The sequence below is a fragment of the Eptesicus fuscus genome, chromosome 18 (genome assembly GCF_027574615.1).
Source record: "Eptesicus fuscus isolate TK198812 chromosome 18, DD_ASM_mEF_20220401, whole genome shotgun sequence".
Taxonomy (NCBI): Eukaryota; Metazoa; Chordata; class Mammalia; order Chiroptera; family Vespertilionidae; genus Eptesicus; species Eptesicus fuscus.
This window is the reverse complement of record NC_072490.1, coordinates 6,186,829-6,207,258: the sequence shown is the minus strand read 5'-3', so window position 1 is coordinate 6,207,258 and position 20,430 is coordinate 6,186,829. Positions and strand designations below refer to the sequence as shown.

The 20,430-nt window shown below is 39.3% G+C and overlaps 1 protein-coding gene across 1 annotated transcript in view; it reads right to left on the bottom strand.

Moving 5' to 3' along the window:
- Nucleotides 1-525: 525 nt before the first annotated feature.
- Nucleotides 526-20,430, bottom strand: part of OXSR1 (oxidative stress responsive kinase 1) — a 75,669-nt gene continuing 55,764 nt past the window's right edge. Inside the window, exons 9-18 of the mRNA XM_008154895.3 lie at nucleotides 19,419-19,467; nucleotides 18,707-18,772; nucleotides 15,045-15,167; nucleotides 12,208-12,240; nucleotides 9,316-9,462; nucleotides 7,144-7,208; nucleotides 4,428-4,480; nucleotides 2,560-2,628; nucleotides 1,391-1,455; nucleotides 526-725 (exon numbers count right to left, since the gene is read on the bottom strand). Of these exons, the coding sequence (XP_008153117.2) occupies nucleotides 651-725; nucleotides 1,391-1,455; nucleotides 2,560-2,628; nucleotides 4,428-4,480; nucleotides 7,144-7,208; nucleotides 9,316-9,462; nucleotides 12,208-12,240; nucleotides 15,045-15,167; nucleotides 18,707-18,772; nucleotides 19,419-19,467 (745 nt within the window). The 3' untranslated portion in view covers nucleotides 526-650. The remainder of the gene's footprint in view (nucleotides 726-1,390; nucleotides 1,456-2,559; nucleotides 2,629-4,427; nucleotides 4,481-7,143; nucleotides 7,209-9,315; nucleotides 9,463-12,207; nucleotides 12,241-15,044; nucleotides 15,168-18,706; nucleotides 18,773-19,418; nucleotides 19,468-20,430) is intronic.

The following is a 20,430-nucleotide window of genomic DNA, read 5'->3' as shown; positions in this document are numbered from 1 at the left end:
TAAGGCTAGCGACCCTTTCTGGAGGGAATAATGAAGAGGGTGCCTGAGAGCAGCTTCAGCAAAACGCTTAGAAACATCATGAACAAAACTAGAAGACAGTTTAGGCTGCCTCCATCTGAGGCTGTGCTTTTTCCTAACAAAGGTTGCTAGAATTCACATCAGATTAAAATAAAATCCCTAAATTAAATTCTCTGGGCTCCAGCTGAACAATCAACTTGTAATTGCTACGTCAGTGGGTGAAGAGACAGCCCAAGGTGCCCACAGCCTGCCAGGTGTGGGAAAGAGGCAGCACGAGGAAGCCCCATACAGCTGCTGCTTCCCACCCAGCGCCATCAATGGAGTAAGGCAAGACGAGCTGAAAGATCTCCTCCTGGGCTGAGGCGCGCGGCCACTTCGAGGATGGAGGGAGATAAGGGACATGTAAGTTGACTAACGGAACTCTGTAAAGGGATGCTGGCCACTAGTGATCCAACTTTTCTTTCCCTGTGGGAAAGCGGGGAATGATGGCAGGACGAACATAAAGACCTCGAACACTCCTAGCTGGGAAGTTTGCTGCTGGGTTCTTTGGCAGTAGTGGGTGTAGGCCAACAGAAGTAACAGAGATATGTATGTGTGGGATCTTCTGAGGCCTCCTAGTCCAGGGCTGTGATTTAGCTGATGCTGAGCTGGGCAAATCCTATTAGTTTACCATCATCGGGAATATCCGAGCCTTCGACACCAGATGCCTAAGAACCAAACAAAATGAGAAGCTGTGGCTATTTATAAACAAAGTACAGGTAGCAATTAAAACTGATATGGGGATTGTGGGAATGCAGGCAGTAGGGGATCGGTCCGTGGGATACAAACAGAAGGCAGATGAAGGTATCTCTTCCAGAAAGGATGGGGCTGGAGTCAAATTAGCTCCCAATCTCTCCTGAGCACAGTCAAGGGCCTGGGGTAGGAGGTTTCCTGGGAGGGCAGAGAAAGAGGGGGCCACTCAAAGGGAGACTTCAGCCTAGGGCCTTGGGGGGGTGGCTAAATGAACACAATCCACGATATTTTAAAATTCTCATCACCCAGCCCTGGCCAGTGTGGCTCAGTTGATGAGCATTATCCTGTGCACTGAAAGGTCACCGGTTCAATTCCCAGTCAGGGCACATGTCCAGGTTGAGGGCACCATCCCCGTTGGGGTGTGTGCAGGAGGCAGCTGATTGATGTTTCTCTCTCACATCGATGTTTTTCTCTCTCCTCTCTTTCCTTTTCCCTTCCTCTCTCTAAAATCAATAAAAACATATTTAAATAAATAAATAAAAGTAAAATTCTCATCACCCAGAGAATATGGAAGCTGGTCTGCAGGGGCTACTGGTGTGTAAAAAGGAAGGTGGTTTAATAAGGAGGAGGAGACGAATACCAGTTTGAAAGTGACAGATCGATTCGACTGCGGTTCTTCCACAATTTTCTGTAAATTAGCTGCCACTGTAATTAAACAAACAGAAAAAGTAATGAGCTTAATCGATGCATTTTCAACCATATTTTAAGAACTTAAATGGTAGTTTTTAATCTTCTATGTACAATTAAAATGGAAACGGAAAGTTTCATCACTCCCGAAAGGAAAGTATCTTTTAAACTCAACTCCAAGCAGCACAAATAAATCTCAAATCATTGTCAAATGAACTTTCTTTAAGATGCTGTATTAACTTAGGAAAGACATTCAGGTTAAATAGGAATGATCTGCCTATTCCAGTGGTCGGCAAACTGCGGCTCGCGAGCCACATGCGGCTCTTTGGCCCCTTGAGTGTGGCTTTTCCACAAAATACCATGGCCTGGGTGAGTCTATTTTGAAGAAGTGGCGTTAGAAGAAGTTTAAGTTTAAAAAATTTGGCTCTCAAAAGAAATTTCAATCGTTGTACTTTTGATATTTGGCTCTGTTGACTAATGAGTTTGCCGACCACTGGCCTATTCAAACTATGCCCGGGGCCTGTTTCTGTTCTGCCTGTGAGCTAAGAATGTTTAAAAAAGAGAGGTTGTACATGACCCACGAAGCCTAAACTATTACTGTCTGGCCCTTTACAGAAAACCTTTACTGATTTGCCCTACACATTGGTCTTTCCCTTCAGTAATCCGTACCTATGGCCTGACTGTGCATTTTCTTACTGCCTGCTTTTTCTAGGACTAACTCTAAAGATTTCTGCTTACCTCTTAGCTCCACAAGGGTAGCGCTCATCCTCCAAAATGGATTAGACATGGCCAAGCTTATTTTAACTTGTAATTTTTTTAAAAAATTTCTTCATTGATTAAGGTATCACATATTTGTCCTCATTTAACTTGTAATTTTTGTCATCACTTCTACCAGTCTCCCAGGGACCTGGGTGGGCTTTTCACTATCACCAAAGGTCACAAAGCAAACTCAGGAGTGAAATTTTCTTTTTTGTAAGGATCTGTCCCCAATACTTGTTATTTCAGCCAAGCCAAGAACCATTCCAAGAACCACTGATATGCTCCATGGAATCAAAGCCTGGTTTTCTTGGTCCTAAGTACACAGACAGAGACAGGGGACAGGGCAGAGCGGAGCGGAGTTACCTATGACCAAATCCCTTCCATCGACCAGGCCAGCAGAGATGAGTTCCTGAGAGACGCCCTCCGCTGTATCTGCAAGGACAAAGCAGAGTGCTCCGTTTCTCGTGCCGCATGTCATTGCTAACTCTCCGAGCAGGTGCTGGCACTGCCAGACCTCAGCTGCCAAATCTACAGAACCAAGAAGGCAGGTGGAGGGAGGTCTTCCTCCCCACATGGAGGTTCAACCACTGAGATGACCTCAACTGAAGAATTCTCACAGGTCTAGCTAGAGGGCAAAACCAATACAACCAGATAGCAAATGTGAGCTCAAGGTAAAGGTAATTTTCTCAATAATGGTGTCTTTTCAATGGGACAGCACCTGACAGGGATGCTGCTGAGGAAACTCCTGGCCCAAGGGCAGCCCTGGCCTGTGCCTCCTGAGCTCTGAGACTCGATGGCGAACCTGCAACATCCCCAGGGCTAATAAAACAGGGATTTTTTTCTCTCTCAACTAAATCTTGAAAAAAATAAAATGCAATATCTTGTTTTTGGGATATTGGATCAAACTCCCATTTCAATAAAAGATTCAGCTGAAATCTTTTATGATGATGATGATGGCTTTTCTTCATAGCTAATTATTTTGGGTGCTATAATCTGAGCAATTGTAATGAGAAACTAAAAAGATGAAGACACAGTATCCTTAATTACCCTCACCCCCAACTGAGTCATGATGCTCTCTCCCAAGGGCTGAACCCTGAGCCCCTCAGAGGGGACAGGGGGACCTTGGGAGGGATGTGCACACACCTGTGCAGACGACCAGCAATTTGAATTAGTTCTTGAGTATGTGACTCTGCCTGGTTTTTAAAAAGTAGAGCGACTACCCCTCTGTGCATCTGCATCTACTCTCTTCGATAGTTAGTTGCCTATGATATGAGGCAGCAAGAAGGTTAAACGTGGCACAAAGGACAGGTATCTGTTGCTGCTGGCCACTCCCCAAATCTGTACCCTGAGTAACAAAGGCAATAAGCCATGTTCCAGGGTGAAGTTCATGGCCAGAAACTCTGCACGACAGGCTCAATTTCAGCCTTGGGAGAGATGAGTCTGGAAGCCTCGTTTCGTTCTTCATTGTCAGGAGTATAACCATGTCCAGTGATAAGAGCAAGAACTTTGCCTCTGACAGATCTGGGTTTGAATTCCAGCTACGCCTCTTCCTAGCCAAGTTACTTCACCTGTCTTCTTGATTTCATCATGCATACAATGTGGGTAGTAATCTTTATGTAGGGAGTTGTTTTGAGAATTTAATGAGATAATGTACATTATCAGAGCACAAGTCTGGCCAACAGTAACAGAAAATTAGAACTATACCAATTACTGTTTGTTTTATATAGATGACCACTGAACAACATGGGGGTAGGGTAGGGGCTCTGACCACCAGTGCAGTGGGAAATTCTGGACTACCCCCACAACTTAACTACTAATAGCCTACTGTTGACTGGAAGCCTTACCAATAACATAAACAGATAAGTAATACATATTTTGTATGTAACATGTATTATATGCTGCAGTCTAATAATAAAGTAGAGAAAGAAAATGTTATTAAGAAAATTATAAGGAAGACAAAATGCATTTACAGTATTCACTGAAAAATCTGTGCATAAGCAACCCACGCAGTTCAAACCCATGCTATTCAGGGGTCACCTGCACTAGATTTCCTAAATGAGGTTGGTAGAAACAAAGTGCATTATTTTATTCATATGCCCCAAACCCTTTTAAATCAGAAATGTTTTTATCATCCTTTAACATAGCAAAACATATTTCAAGGACAAAACTTCACAACACCTCTCATTAAACAAAGTAGCAGTTGTTTTATTTCCCCTTTTTTGATGACTCACCTCTCCCAGGAGTAAATTCGAATCGAATATCATTTAGTTCTTTTTTGGAATTCCTATGAAAAAACAGAATGTATAAAATCAATTTCTGAATTTACGCACACAGACTCTGTCAACATATATTAGGAAAGCTGTGCCTCAAGATTGTCTTGTTCCCAAAGCTCATATGATTAGTCCTAATGAGATAAGAAAAAAAAATCAGAAGTTTTAATGGGTGGGTAGGATTTGGGCAGTCCAAGGAGATGGGAAAACAACTGGGCCCATATCGGCAAAGAGTTAACATATGACTCCACAGATTCTAATATGTGACTGGCAAGGAAAAGTTACACACACCACGTATACTGTGCACTGAAATTAACCAGGCTCCCTGGACGTTCTGGTTAAAGGTGGAGAAATTAGAACATTATGTCAACAGCAGATATGTCTGATCACTTAGGACCCAAAACCATTTTATCTAAACAATGCAGAGGGCTTAGGGCTATTTGACAAATACTTGAGAAGTTTCCTGAAATTGTGCTTAAAATACAGCTACTCATCCCCAACACAACCTGCCCACACATGATTTCATCCCTTGCACCGCCTTCTCCGCACCCTGCATCCAGACTTACACTCTACCTGAAATTTGTTTTTAGCTATGTTAGTACATAATCCAAATCAACTTCCAACCCAGACTTGATTATCAAGTCAGGCATTTCATTTTCTCTTTTCTCCATATTCTTCCTCAGTAGCTAAGAGTGACTATATATATATATATATATATATATATATATATATATATATATATATATGTGTGTGTATATATATGTGTGTATATATATATATATATATATATATATGTGTGTGTATATATATGTGTGTATATATATATATATATATACATATATATATATATATATATATATAGTCTGTTGGCTGCATAATTGTTCAATCTGTTCTTTCTGCAAGCTGATTCAAAGTAGATCAAACATTTAGCATCACTAGTGATTTAACTGACATGTCAAGCACCAACACCTTTAAAGACAATAATATGCTCTGATCTAAAACTCTTTTGTCGTCTAACCTCAAAGTCTTCATCAGAGAGAATAAGAATCTAGCCCCCTCCTCCATAAACAGGACTACAACATAGTCCATTAAAAAACCTAACTGCATCACTTACGAGTATCTTCACCTTCCTGAAGCACATGTCAAATAGAAGTTTTGTACTGTCTACTGACTGCTATAAGGCAGCATAACACATTTTCAAAAAGAGACAAGTGGTATTCTCTAAGTACAATTAAAGTAGGATGAGATTACTAAGACACTCTATTAATTCAGAACTATTTGAGATGAGATAGGGTACACTGCGTAGGCTTTTGTAAAGAAAAGGTAACCAGATCTGCTTTCCTCACATTTATGGCATAATTTCATTGCTCTGAATGGTAAAATCAAAACATTCTCCCAACAGCTCTTGCTTACCTCTATCTCTAATTATGGTCATACCAAGAGGATGACTAGGAATTCATATGTGGAAGGAGGAATGAGTCAATATCACTTAGTGAAAGTCTTTTCAAAGTGTTATACTGGTAGAGTTTAAGAAGGCCTGAGCCATCTCATGTGATGCTTCTAAAGCTAAATTGTTTTCAGCCCTGGCCAGGTAGCTCAGTTGGTCAGAGTGTCATCCTAATACACCAGGTTGCAGGTTCAATCTCCAGTCAGGGTACAAACAGGAATCAACTAATGAATGCATAAATAAGTGGAACAAAAAAACCTCTCTCTCTTTCTCCCCTCACCCCCATCAATAAAGAAAAATAAAGACATTTTTAAAAGTGCATTTATGAGTAGAAAGAGACTTTATAGCAATACAACATTCACAGCTATTCGGATAAGAATGCTCTGGAGCCAAAACCGGTTTGGCTCAGTGGATAGAGCGTCGGCCTGCGGACTCAAGGGTCCCAGGTTCGATTCCGGTCAAGGGCATGTACCTTGGTTGCGGGCACATCCCCAGTGGGGAGTGTGCAAGAGGCAGCTGATCGATGTTTCTAACTCTCTGTCCCTCTCTCTTCCTCTCTGTAAAAAATCAATAAAATATATTAAAAAAAAAAAAAAAAAGAATGCTCTGGAATCCTAACCCAACTACCTGCAAAGGGAGAGAGGGTTAAAATGAACAGATCACCACCATGGCACTTCCTGCGAGCAATCTGTCACAGCCCCACCAAGAAGCATCAATTAGAGCACTTGCTGTAAAAGAGAGAAGCAGACAAAACTGCACACGCAGAAGTTTCCCCTTCATTTTTAAGAAGAAGGCCTTTATTTGCTCTATCGCAATCAGAAAGCACTCCACCCTTGGGTTAGTTGATCTCAGAGTCCATGCTATTTATATGGTCACAATTACAAGACTAGTTTTCAGATAAGCCCACTTAGTGCTACTCCCCGAAACACTGTTCTTCAATTAAAGGTCATATTCCTAATCTAAACTACCTACATTGCAAATGCACAATTAGTGGAAAAACAACTAAGAGAGTGTACCAGTTCACTGTCAACATCCAGGTCCTCACACCGCTCCTGTTATTTCAGAGTGAAATAGTACACCTGCAAGCAAATGCACCCGATGCCGGGAGGACATGCACGCCTATCGGGTTACTCTTGGGCACAGACTATTGGAACAAGGAGTAATTTTCGAAGAGAAAAGAGCGTGTTCAGAGTATTCAGAAGACAAAACAAAACAAAAACGTCGACTGACCTTAATCTTAGTACTAGGCTGATGGGGATCTTGGTTTCTTGTGAACCTGCTCCTGAAGACAGAGCCTAAAAAGCATTGAAAGGTAGAGAGTCACTGCCTGGACTACTAACATGGAGGTGACTACTGCTCATCTGCAGAGGAATCGTCCACTTGGCAGCAAGTCTCTCCATCTCCAGGTGAGGCCATCCTGGTCCCTAGGACGTTCCCTGCTGTGGCAGGACATGCACTCCAAGGCAGCAGCGAGAGCTGCATGGCAGCCTGAGTCAACACAATGAGAAAGATAATTCTCAAACCCACATGAAAGGATACACATAGCCACTTCAAATTTTGCACTTTTCCAGATCTGCTTCTCTCTACAAGGGTGAAAAGCATCAAGCTGGGTTCTTCCCTTTAAAAAATCTGCCAGTGTATCATATGGCAACACACAGGTAGGGTCTAAACTGGCTGCCCCTCAGAAAGCCCCCAACCTGGAGGTTTCAGGTCTCTTACTGGCTAAACTAATCCTTTCTGAAACCTGACAGCCATCTCTTGCTTACACATCCTATTTAAGCTGTTTATAAAGTTAATCCAATCTTTGCATCAGTTTTCTTAAGACAACTGTATCTTTTCCCATACGATGGGCAGAAATGGAAAGCCTGGGTGATGAGGAGGTTACAGGGAGTTAGCACTGTGATGAACTGGAAGCACTCAGTGGTCTCCAAAGGCAGACCAGAGGAAAAAAAAAATCACAACTTCCATTTTTATTTCTTTCCATCTAAAATGTTAGAAACAAAAAAGAGAAACCTCTAATCTATATAATAAAAGGCCAACCACCATAAGCGTAACAACCAGAACGACCAGAGACCAGAACCACCTCGGCCCCTTGCCAGGCTGGCCCCGTTCCCAAGCAAGCAGTTAGGGCGATCAGGCAGGAAGGCAGAATGGTTAGGGGTGAGCAGGCAGGCAGACCAGCCGTTAGGGGTGATCAGGTAGGCAGGCAAGTGGTTAGGGGCGATCAGGTGTGCAGACGGCCCCTCACAGGGCTGGCCCCATCCACTAGCAAGCAGTTAGGGGTGATCAGGTAGGCAGACGGCCCCACCCCACAGCAAAGAAAGTGGGAGGCCCAGACCACTGGTGGCAACTCTGTGGCAGGTGTGCCGCTGGCCAGCGATCACCCACAGAGGGAGGCCCAGGCCAGCCAAGCCATCACACCCCACACCTGTTGCCTGCAGAGGGAGGCCACTGGTGGCAGGGGAAGGGGGGGAAGCAGCGCTGCACAGATGGCAAGCAGTGGCAGTGGAGGGAGTGGGGCCAGCTGCCTGCAGCCGGGGGAAGGAATGCCCTGATAGGCCCTGATCTCAGGCCAGGCCTAGGGACCCTACCCAAGGGGTCCTGGATTGTGAGAGGGTGCAGGCTGGGCTGAGGGACCCCCTCCTCCGAGTGCACGAATTTTCGTGCACCAGGCCTCTAGTATATAATAAGTGAATAGACTCTGAAACCCTTACCCTAACCGTGGAGCATAAGCCCCATGTTAGAGACAGTATTTGAGGTTTCTTGAGAAAGGAGTGGGGGCTACACAGCCTGGGGGGTCCAGTGGGGCCCTCATCCCCCCCGGCTGCTTTCATAAGTCTGTGTGCTCTGGATGATGTGGATTTACAGATTACGTTCCCTCATCTTAATAAAATCAACCCTCATAAAACTGACAAATATCTTAAAAAGAGTAATACTGGAAAACCATGGATTGTAGACAGTATTGTAAGCAAGAGATGGCTGTCAGGTTTCAGAAATTCTCTTTTTGTTCACTTATGTAAACATAAGTGAACAAAAAGAGAACAGTCGACAATTTTCCTAGTGTCAAGATAACTGTCAGCTACATTCTGAAGTTAAACATAATAAGGATCTAATAAAAAGCTGACAAGAACATTAACCCCCAAATTTTGATGTTTGAAATATTTCCATTGTTAACTTTTTTTTTTTTTTTTTTTTTTTTTTGCTTAAAAACCTGTGTGATCCTTATAAAACTCTCTTATCTGCATACATTTAAAACTGGGGGAAAAGAATTCAAACTTGTTTCAAAATCTACCAAGATATTGACCTTATTATATTAGGTATTATATTAAGTGGGGTCCCACATTCCTCTCTGCTTTTTACATCTTCCCAGAGGCTAACCACTAACGAGTGCCTCTGCTTTACCTGAGCTGTTTTTGCTGGCTCTGCGGGGAGTGGAAGAGAGACTTGAGTTGGCTGTGCAGGCGTCTGCCCAGCTGGCTGAGGTAGATGAGCAGAAATCTCTTCTGGGACTTGAAGTAAAGTGCCCACGGGATCCGTTGTTGGAAACAGCTGTAACAAAAGCACATTGAATGGATATCCTTGAATGTTTCATTCATCACCATTGAGCAAGGTTGTCTGAACCTCAAAAAACAATGCATTCTTTGTGTCTTGCTTCTTTCACAGCATACCATAGTTTGTTCAGTGATGCTGCAGCATATATTAGTAGTTCACTTTCTTCTTCTTCTTCTTCAATATAGCAGTTCATTGTATCATACTTACTTTTAACTACATCTATTCTGCGACCTTTGCCCAGCAAAACAGCACATTCAAAATAGCACATACAGATTTAAGTATGCAATACAAAATTATACAAGCTACATTTTTCTACGTCTAGGGACTTTGCATTACTTATAAAGAAAGACAATCAACCAATAATTCCTTAACATATCTGAAATGCTTTTCAAAATGGATATGAAACTTTATGACTAACAGATATTATATATATTATTTTGCATGTTTGAAATATTTCTACATTTTAATTATGTAACTTGGAGAAGAAAAGTTAGTGAAAAGAAATCAAATTTAGAGTTAAAAGAGAAAAAATAATTAGAAGGACAAGAAGAGAGGGCTAACAGCTCATAATATATAATCAAAATCAAGGAGACCAGGAAGTAAAATTTTGTGTTCATTTAGCTTCATATAGAGGAAATCAAAAGCTACTCATTGGTTCTGAATTTTGATAGAAAAACAGAACTTCAAGATTAGTTTTCAAATGTTAATATAATTATTAACACTTTTCAAAATGAAGCATGTACATATATGTTTACCAAAAATAAAGACAGAAACAGAGTAATGAGAGGATGTGGAGAAACTGGAACCTTGTGCATTGCAGGTGGGGATGTAAAACAGTGCAGCAACTAGGGAAAACAGATGGTGGCTCCTCAAAAACTTAAAAATAGAATGATCATAGGATCCAACAATTCCCTTCTGGGTACAGACCCGAAAGAATTGAAAGTAGGGACTTCAATAGGTATTTGTGCAGCCATTTTCATAGGAATTTTGTTAACAATAGTCAAAAGATGGAAGTAATCCAAGTGTTACCAACAGATGAATGGATAAACAAATGTCGTATATACATATAATGGAATATTATTCAGCCTTAAAAAGGAAGGAAGAAAATTCTGATACATGTTAATATATGAACACTCAGAGCATTATGCTAAATGAAATAAGTCTATTCACAAAAGGACAAATACTGTATGATTCCACTTATATGAGGTATCTAGAGTAGTCAAATTTAGAGACATAAAGTAGATGGTGGTTGCCGGGAGCTGGGGAGAGGAGAGAATGAATAGCTATTGGGGACAGAGTTTCAGTTTTGCAAGATGAAAAAATTCTGGAGATGGATGGTGATGATGGTTGCATAACAGTGTGAATGTACTTAATGCCACTGTGTACACTTAAAAATGGTTAAGATGGTAAATTTTATGTTATGGGTATTTTACCATAATTTAAAAATCAACAACAAAGCAATGAGCATGAGAATGTAAGTGTGAGCATGGGAGAAGGAACAAGAAGAAGACTAAAAAGAAAAACTCTACAATCTCTAAAATACCCCCACATTCAATTTCAGAGAAACTAAAATTAGTCAAGGTAGGTTAAGTAAGAGAATAACTATCTTAAATTCTGAGTAATTACAAAAACAAAAGTTATTTCTTGCACACACTTCCTGTCTACCTCTGCCAACAGAGGCTAAGTTAGGTATCATCTTTATTCAGGGATGCAGGTCATGGTGGCAGAGGCAGGGAGCTCAGGGAACATTTCACTGGCCAAAGTAACTGCCACGGCCATGCATAACTTCCAGGGGCAGGAAAATGCAATTCTATGATGTACCAAGAAGCCAGGAATCTTCATGAACAGTGGTTCTAACATAAATTGTCAGATATGGCCTATTAATATGGTGAAGTACAGTATTTCTTTTCAGTCTTGAACAATACACCACTATGTACACAAATCCTGTACATATCCGGTACCCAAATTGTATACTATATACACTAAAGGAGTGGAAAAAATAGTTACTTTTAAGCATAGGCAAGAACAAATTGGTTTAAGAGCAAGGTGTGTTTCCAGTAAACCAAATATTGAGCTCAGGATGCAGACTTTGACAGATGGAAGAATGTATGACATAAAGCACCTAAGAAATGATTATTCTCTTCAGGTAATGAGCATAGGGTAGCCAAGCTGAACAGGATTCTAGGATTCTCTACTACAATGAGGCAGTAACCACAGACAAGTGAAGAGGCTAGGAAAAAATCCAAAAACTCAAGATGGCATATACAAATTCCTGGCCAGGTTAATGCAAAAAGACTACTTTACATTGCAAGCAGCCCAAGTCCAACAAGTAATTCATAAAGCCAAGTAAGCAAGGAATAACAGTCTGGGCTGTCCAGCCAACTTTTACAATGAGTGCAATGGCACCAATTTACTGCAGAGATTGTCCATTCAAACGCAGAATTGTTATCTCTGATCAAATGTGTCTTGTTTAGGTTCTCATTCCCAATTGGACAAATACAAAATACTAGAGGCCCGATGCATGAAATTCATGCAAGGGGCTCGGCCCTCCAGGCGCCAGCAGCCCCGGCTTCATCAGGAAGGTTGTCCAGACAGTCTTCAGGACGGTTGTTCTGCTGTTTGGTCTAATTAGCATATTAGCTCTTTATTATATAGGATTATGTATAGGATGTGCTTAACTTTAAAACCAAACCCAAACAAAAGCCCATATACTTTAACAATTCAATAATCTCAACTACTTACCTCAGAACTTGATAATTCTTTCACTCGAGGAGACTAAAAGAAATACAAAAAAAGAAGGCTTGTTAACTCAAAACTCGGGTTACTCAGTCAGTTCCAAACTGCACAGAAGGCTGAATCGCAAGTGAACTCCATTTCATTCTGATCCACACATTAACTCACCGGCAACTCTAGTGAAAGTTTTCTGAAAAAAGAAAACTGTCGTGACTATTGTATTCTTTGTCCAGGTGGCCTGTACTTATGGTATCTGAAGAGCTCACAACTTGAAGTTTATAAACAAACATAATGAGACTGAGTTCTCAGACAGCAGGAAGGTCACATTTTTCAAAGCACAACTTTCTACTAATTATGAACATATGTGTGTAATATACCAGACCAAATGTCAACCTTCAAGCTAATATTTAATAATTCTCAACACAGGGTAATTATGATTATGGGCTTTAATGAAGAAAACTCTTGAGCCAAAATTGAAAAACCAATTATAATCTACCATATGAAAATCTAAGCTAAAGTTATTTAATAAATCAAAACAGTTAGTAGTAATTCTGGATACTATTGGGGAATAAAAATTTTTTTTATCTCTAAACAAATACCAACTTATGGTGAATTCTACCAAATATGGATTTAGACTACTTAAAAGGTCAGTTTGGGTTTGTTTTAAAATTCTCATCACCATTTTATTAAAGAGAATCAAGGTTTAGGTAATAGCTAATGTATCACAGCAAGAATATGGCCAACCTCAAACCTTGTTAAAAAAAACTTTATATTTGGAAAAAATGTCAAACTTACCTAAAGAACAATACAAAGAACACCAGTGTACCCTTTACCCAGATTCACCTATTAATAGTATTTATTCCTCATCTGCTTTATTGTTTCAATGCTCACTTTCTCTTTTTAAATATACACATATATAATACACATAATATATATTATATATTTAGTATATCATATATATTTATAAATTAATAGATAATATTTATTAATAAATAGCTGTTTACCACTGAATAGTCACTGTATTTCTTAATAGGGATATTCTCTTACATAACACTACTGAAGTTACCAACTTCAGTAAATTTTACAATAATACTTTTATTTATCATCCATAACCCAACTTTTTTCAACAGACCTCATAATATCCTTTATAGCCTGTTTTTCTTCCAGTATAGGATGAACTCTAGGATCGTGTATTGCACTGAGCAGTCATGTCTCTTTAGGTTGCTTCTATCTGGCACATAAATATTTTTGAAGAATACCCCCCACACACACTTTATTTGAATAGAATGCTCCTGATCTGTGGTTTGTCTAATGGTTCCTGTTGATTTAGACTAATTATATGAATTCCCAGCTGGAATTCTACACAGTGTTGTGTCCTTCCTAGGGTTTCATATCTTAGGGAAGCACATGCTCGTCTGCTTCTCTTTAGTGATGTTCATTTTAATCATCTGTCCAGGCAACTTTTGATTTCTCCAGTATGCAGGAACTATTTTGTATCTTGCAACTAAAAGGCACTCTGTGAAGAGACACTTTAATTAAAACCATGTAAATATCTTGCTCATCAAAATATTCTCCTATACTTAGCATCTGTTGACGATCCTTGCCTGATCTAATCTTTATGACTGCTTTATGGTGGCTGTAAAATGATAATTTTCCCTCTACAACACTCCTCAACATTTACCAGTCAGCACTGGCAGTTCATTACAATGAAAAAAACCATTCCTTTCCCCCATTTATTGTTGTGGACTCAATAAATTATTTATAATTTATTACTGCATTTATGGTTTTAATGGTTAAAATCTTGCTGATTTGGCCACTGGAAGATCCGTCAACCAGGCTCATGTATTATTATAATTTTTCTTTTAATAAAAAATATTTACTTTCTGACAAAAGAAGGTAATCCAGATTCATCTTGTATATTATCTGCGTAAGCCCTGTAATCAGCCGTTTCCCCAAGAAACCTTCGTTCTTAAAAGCAGGCAAAAATATACCACTGGCCACTACTCATCCCACAAAAGGTTCTGACCAGTCAAGGCTATAATGACCTCAAACATTAATATTTCCTACACACAGTTTGTATTAGCTCACTGATTCTCTTCATTTTTTATAAATTCTTTTCTCAGTTTCATTTTGTAGTTTCTATTGCTTGCCTTCAAGTTCATTAATCTTTTCTTGTACAGTGTCTAATCTGCTATTCCCATCGGATCTATTTTCTACCTCAGATATCACAATAGTCTATAAATCTAATTTTGTGTTTGTTTCCTATTCTTGGGGTTGAGCCCTAAAATCAACTTCAGGCATTAAATTTAGGCAACAGTGATAAAACAAATGAAAACAAGACCCCTATCTTCACTGCTTCTAGCAAAAACTGGCATACACACATCATCATCATCATCATCAACAAGGATATATCAACTAGATATAAGAGATGAGATGCACTATTACTTTTCAGGTAGGAGTTTAGCAGACCTCAGGGTCAATGTTTCTATTATTATTAGTCTTTCAAGGTCACTAATCTTTTCTTTGCAATGCATAATTAGCCACTAATCCCTCCCAGTGTATGTTCATCTTAGACATTGTAGTTTTCATCTCTAGACTTGGGTCATTTGTATGTGCCCTAAATATTATCATATTCAAACAGACCTGCCAGTTCACTTCTTTCTCCATGAAAAATCAATTGGGCTCCTGATGTTGATAAGTTGTTCAAGAAAATTCTGTCACTAACACTTGGATTTTTTATATTTTAGGTGGGTAGGGTGACCAGAATTACAGAATAAGTATTATCTCCAAGGCTTCAGACAAAAAGATAGAACTCTAGCTGAAGCATATAGTTTCACCAAGCTTACCCTGAGTTGTGAAATTGCTGCTTTCCCTTCCTCACTTTCTTCATCAAACTCATCATCACTCCACTCCCAGCCACCATCTTCTGTCTTATGGAGACGGCCACTGGAACCTGGTACTCTCCGAACCTGCTCATTGGAAGAGAGACACAAGTTATGATAATGCTGACATTTATTATATAGAAAAGTCAATCATATTCTCCACTCCTTATACTACTTCAACACAACGGGTATCATTCTCCCCGTAAGTATCCTCCAGCCCTCACTGGCTCTGCTCTGTTCATAATCTCCTCTCTTTCTTTACTCACAACCACTACTTTCCCTATACTTCTATGCTCTAAACTCGAACATCATCCAAGTCCTTATGTGAAGTCATAATTTTATTTAAAAATCACAATTATACCTATACAGTTTTAAGAGCACTATAGCTGTGTAAGTTTTGTTAAGAAAAACAACAATCCATATCTTTCATCCTTGTCACCATAAGCAACCATTTTCAACGCATTTTAGCTTCTTCTTTTGGATTGTATTTTCATCTCTCTATGTAACATGGTCTCATTATTACCCCTGGAGTTTTTTGATTTTAGAAATTATCTATTGGACTTCCCACTATGGAAGTTGAGAATTTAACCCTTTTATCAACCCTCTACTCTTTTCTCAAGATATATTATTTTGGTTAAATCAATACTCAGTGTTTACATTACCTGATTACATAATTGATACAGATGAGCCTTACTGTACATTATAATTACTTTTCTTTCCTGCATAACATTTTTGTTTTCCCTGAAGCTAATATTTGCTGATCTCTATGTACTTGTCAAATTTATCCCCCGATTCTCTCCCAGCTATGTAAATCTTCTCCCAACACATTCATACACATTAGGTCTTCTGCATCAGCGGCATCTTCTTGAGGAAGACTCCAACCAGAGCCTCCTGATCTGCTCCCCCAGGAAGGTTTCACACCAGGTCTAGTACTTCTGATCTCACTCTACCATCATCCAGAGGACCATGCTTTCTGAATCATGTGACTTCCCTATTCTTGGTTTAGGCACTTTCTCCACTATTATTAGCCTGGCTCACTTACTAAAGCCATGCATTTCTAAACATATCTTTATTCCATCTCTGCATCTCACTGATAGTTTGCCTGTTAAGAGACAGTCTGGGTCAGAAATTATTTTCTTTGATAATGTTGAACATAACTGCTCCATTGTGATCTGGTTCCCAGAGGCGCTACTGAGGTCATTCTGACTCCTGACCCTGATTCTGACTCCTGCTCCTGTCTGTGATCATTCCTCCTTCTCCGACAAGCTTTTTGCTTCCAGTATTCTGAGTTATCATGGTCGTGGGCCTCAGTGTTGGTCTATTTTCATTCATTGTGCTGGGTACTTGGGCTCTTTCAATCTGGAAATTCATGACCACTAGTTTTAGAAATTTTTCCAGAATTATTTCTTCAATAATTTCCTTTCGCCAAAACCGGTTTGGCTCAGTGGATAGAGCGTCGGCCTGCGGACTGAAGGGTCCCGGGTTCGATTCCGGTCAAGGGCATGTACCTTGGTTGCGGGCATATCCCCGGTAGGGGGTGTGCAGGAGGCAGCTGATCGATGATTCTCTCTCATCGATGTTTCTAACTCTCTATCCCTCACTCTTCCTCTCTGTAAAAAATCAATAAATATATATATATATAAAAAAATAATAATAATTTCCTTTCTTCTGGGTTGTTTTTTTTGGTTGGTTTTAGTTCTCTTTTTCTGGAATTCATTTTACTCATCTGTTGAATCTTTTTAAATGATCCTCTTACTGTTCTTGTCTTTTCTCTCCTGTTATCTATTTCTTGGCCTTTTAGCTCTATTTTCTGGGAAACTTCCTAAACTTGACTCTACAGCTTTTGTACTGAATTTTTTCATTTCTCCTATAATGTTTTCAATTTCCAAGAGCTTTTTGTTGGTTGTGCTGCCATCCTCTAAATGCTCTTTTTTTCATTGAGATACTAGAGGCCCGATGCACAAAATTCATGCAAGAATAGGCCTTCCTTCCCCTGGCTGCCGGCACCAACTTCGCTCTGGCACCCAGGACCTGGGCTTCCCTCACAGCCCCGGCTACATCTGGAAGGTCGTCTGGAAGGCTGTCTGGTCTAAGTAGCATATTATGCTTTTATTATTATAGATTATTATAGATAACTCATATACCATACAGCTAACCCATTTAAGGTATATACCAGTAATTCAATCATTTTATACAGAATTGTAAAACCATCTCCACAATTAAAGTTAGATTATTTTCATCACTTCCTCCCCACCCCACCCCCCAAAACCCATACTCATTATCAATCACTGCCTATTTCTTTAAAATCCCTCCAGTCCTAGGCAACCACTAATCTACTTTGTCTCTATAAATTTGCCTAGTCTGAGCATTTCACATAAGTGGAATCTCACAATATGCGGCCTTCTGTAACTGATTTCTTTCAATTAGCATAATTTTTTAAAGGCTCATGCTTGTTATGGCATGTATTAGTACGTCATTCTTTTCTTTTTGCATTAAACAGATGCATGACATGTTACATATCCATTCATCAGTAGATGGACATTCAGATTGTTTACACTTTTTAGTTATTATGAATAATGCTGCTATGAACATTTGTGGACATATTTTTTTTAATATTTTTATTGAGGTATTATATGTGTACATATCTTACTATTACCCCCCCTGTGGACATATTTTTGTATGTACATGTTTTCAATTCTCTTAGATATGCCAAGAAGTAGAACTTTTGAGTCATGTGGCAGCTTTGTTTAGCCTTTTGGAGAACTGCCAGACTACTTTCTAAAGCGGCTGCACCATTTTACATTTCCATTAATGTGTGAGGGTTCCAATTTTTCCACATCTATATCAATATTTGCTATTGTCTGTCTTTTTTATTACAGTCATTCTAGTGGATATGAAGTGGTATCTTCAATACTTTTGTATGGTGTAAGGAAAGAGCCCAATCTCACAACTCACTCTGGTAGTTGCAAATAGTGATTTAACACAGTTTAGAATTAATTCATCAATAGCAGATAGCAGAGTAATGTGTAGGCATTCAGTAGATTAATGACATTTACTGAATGAATGTATCAAAGAATGATAAAGGGCTGAAAGAAAATGAGTAATACTCAGACTGTTAACAAAGTATTATTTTTTTTTCTTTTTATTGATTTTTATTTTAGAGACAGACAGAGAGAAACCGATTGGTTGCCTCCTGTATGCACCCCAACCAGGAACTGAACCTGCAACCTGGGTAGGTGCCCTGACCAGGAGTCGAACCAGTGACCTTTTGGTTCATGGGACCACACTCAACCAACTGAGCCACACCAGTGAGGGCAACAAAGTATTACTTTCAAAATGCAAAAGTAACCCTGGCCCGTTTGGCTCAGTGGATAGAGCGTCAGCCTGCGGACTGAAGGGTCCCAGGTTCGATTCCGGTCAAGGGCATGTGTCTTGGTTGCGGGCACATCCCCGGTGGGGGTGTGTGCAGGAGGTAGCTAATGGATGTTTCTCTCTCATCGATGTTTCTAACTATCTATCCCTCTCCCTACCTCTCTGTAAAAAATCAATAAAATATGTTTTTTTAAAAAATGCAAAAGTAAATCTACTCAAAGCAATTTCCTAGGAAAACCAAGTTAAATACCCACCTTTTTAGCTCTTTCGGAAATGGTTGGTGCTTTCTGCAATAATTTTTCTTGAAGAAATTCTTTATTCTGGAGAGGAAAAAGAAGTATTTTTTCTTATAACAAGTTTTTATTGGCAAAGAAGTTTTTATTAACAAAGAAATTAAAATATGACAAATTAACTGTTTTATAAAAAAATTCAAGAAACGCTTCCATTTTTTATTCTGAAGCTCCTTTAGGATATTGCTAACATGGGTTTATACACTGACAGTTTTAGTGTATTGTTAGGAACCATTATCTATGAAAAGTTTGCTTTATACCATATGTCCTTTGGGATCATGGTCCCATACTTCCAACGATAGTAACATCCCACTTATCAGACATCTTTATGAAATAAGATGGTTAGTAATTTAGTAGTAAACCTTGAAATGAGAGTTCACTATTTTTCATAGATTATATTTATAATGGCAAAATTTAACATTCATTGTTCCTGTTATAAGTTTAATCTATTGACATTTAAATTAATTTATATGAAAAATAAATTTACTTATTCTAAATCATGTATCTTAATTACCAAAGACTGTAAAAATGGCACCCTCTGCAATTATTTGATCTACTACTACCATTCTTCTAAACACAATCATATTAACATAGTACAGCTTCTGAGCAGTGAACCTACTTTAGGTAACTGAGGAAGATAAAATGAACACAAAAATCAGAAGTTAGAAATTCCTACCTTTGCTTTTTGGAAAAATTTGTTCCTCAACAATTCTGCTGCTGTTGGTCTAAAACCAGAAAAGAATGTTTTTATAGTTAATTCAAATATAATGTGGGTTTTTATCTTCAAAACTGAGAAAATTATTTCTTAAGCAGTAAGATAAAAATCAGTATACTTCACTCTCCTTAACCTGCTTAAAATAAAAAAGTAGGATAAACTTGGTATAAGACATTCAGTAGAATAAAAATTCATGTAGAAATGTCCTGATAATAATTATTGTAGGTTCTCTGACAAAGTCATTGGGTGAAATTTCTTTTTGGAAGCATGATTTCTCAGTGGCTTCCAATACATTTGCTATTTAATATTATTTCCCAAGAAGTAGGATAGAAAATGTTTCCTTTAACTAGGCATAAAAATACATCTAGACACCGATAGCAGTGTGGTGGTAGCCAGGGGGTTGGAGGGGCAGGGTGGTGCTGGGTGGAGCTGGGCAAAGTAGGAAGAAATGGAGACATCTGTAATAGTGTCAACAATCAAAATAAGAATTTTTAAAAGAAAAAAGTATATACATCTAAACTCACAAAGACCTCTGCTTCTTGCTATGTGGCTGCCTGCTAGCCTTCAACTTAGGAAGCTACATATTAAAAACTAGTAGCCCTATGCATGAATCCGTGCACCAGTAGGTCGCTGCTGCCCTCCTGTAGCTCTCTGCCCGCTGCCCCGCCCTCCTGTAGCTCCCTCCACCCCCTCCTCATAGCTTGCTGCCCTGCCCCCTCCTGTAGCTCTCCACTGCCCGCTTGTAGTTCGCTGCCCCACTCTCCTGCAGATCCGTGATCTGGTCCTTACGCCGTAGGGCATAACAGATAATTAGCATATTCCTCTCTTATTATATTAAAAATAGATTTCTCCATTTCCCTTAAAAAATACTCTACATTTAATAGATATTCCCCAAATTTAATCTAAACTCAATTTTACTCAACTGTGCAGAGTCTTCCTTCCTTCATTTGAGTAAAGGCATCATTACCAACTT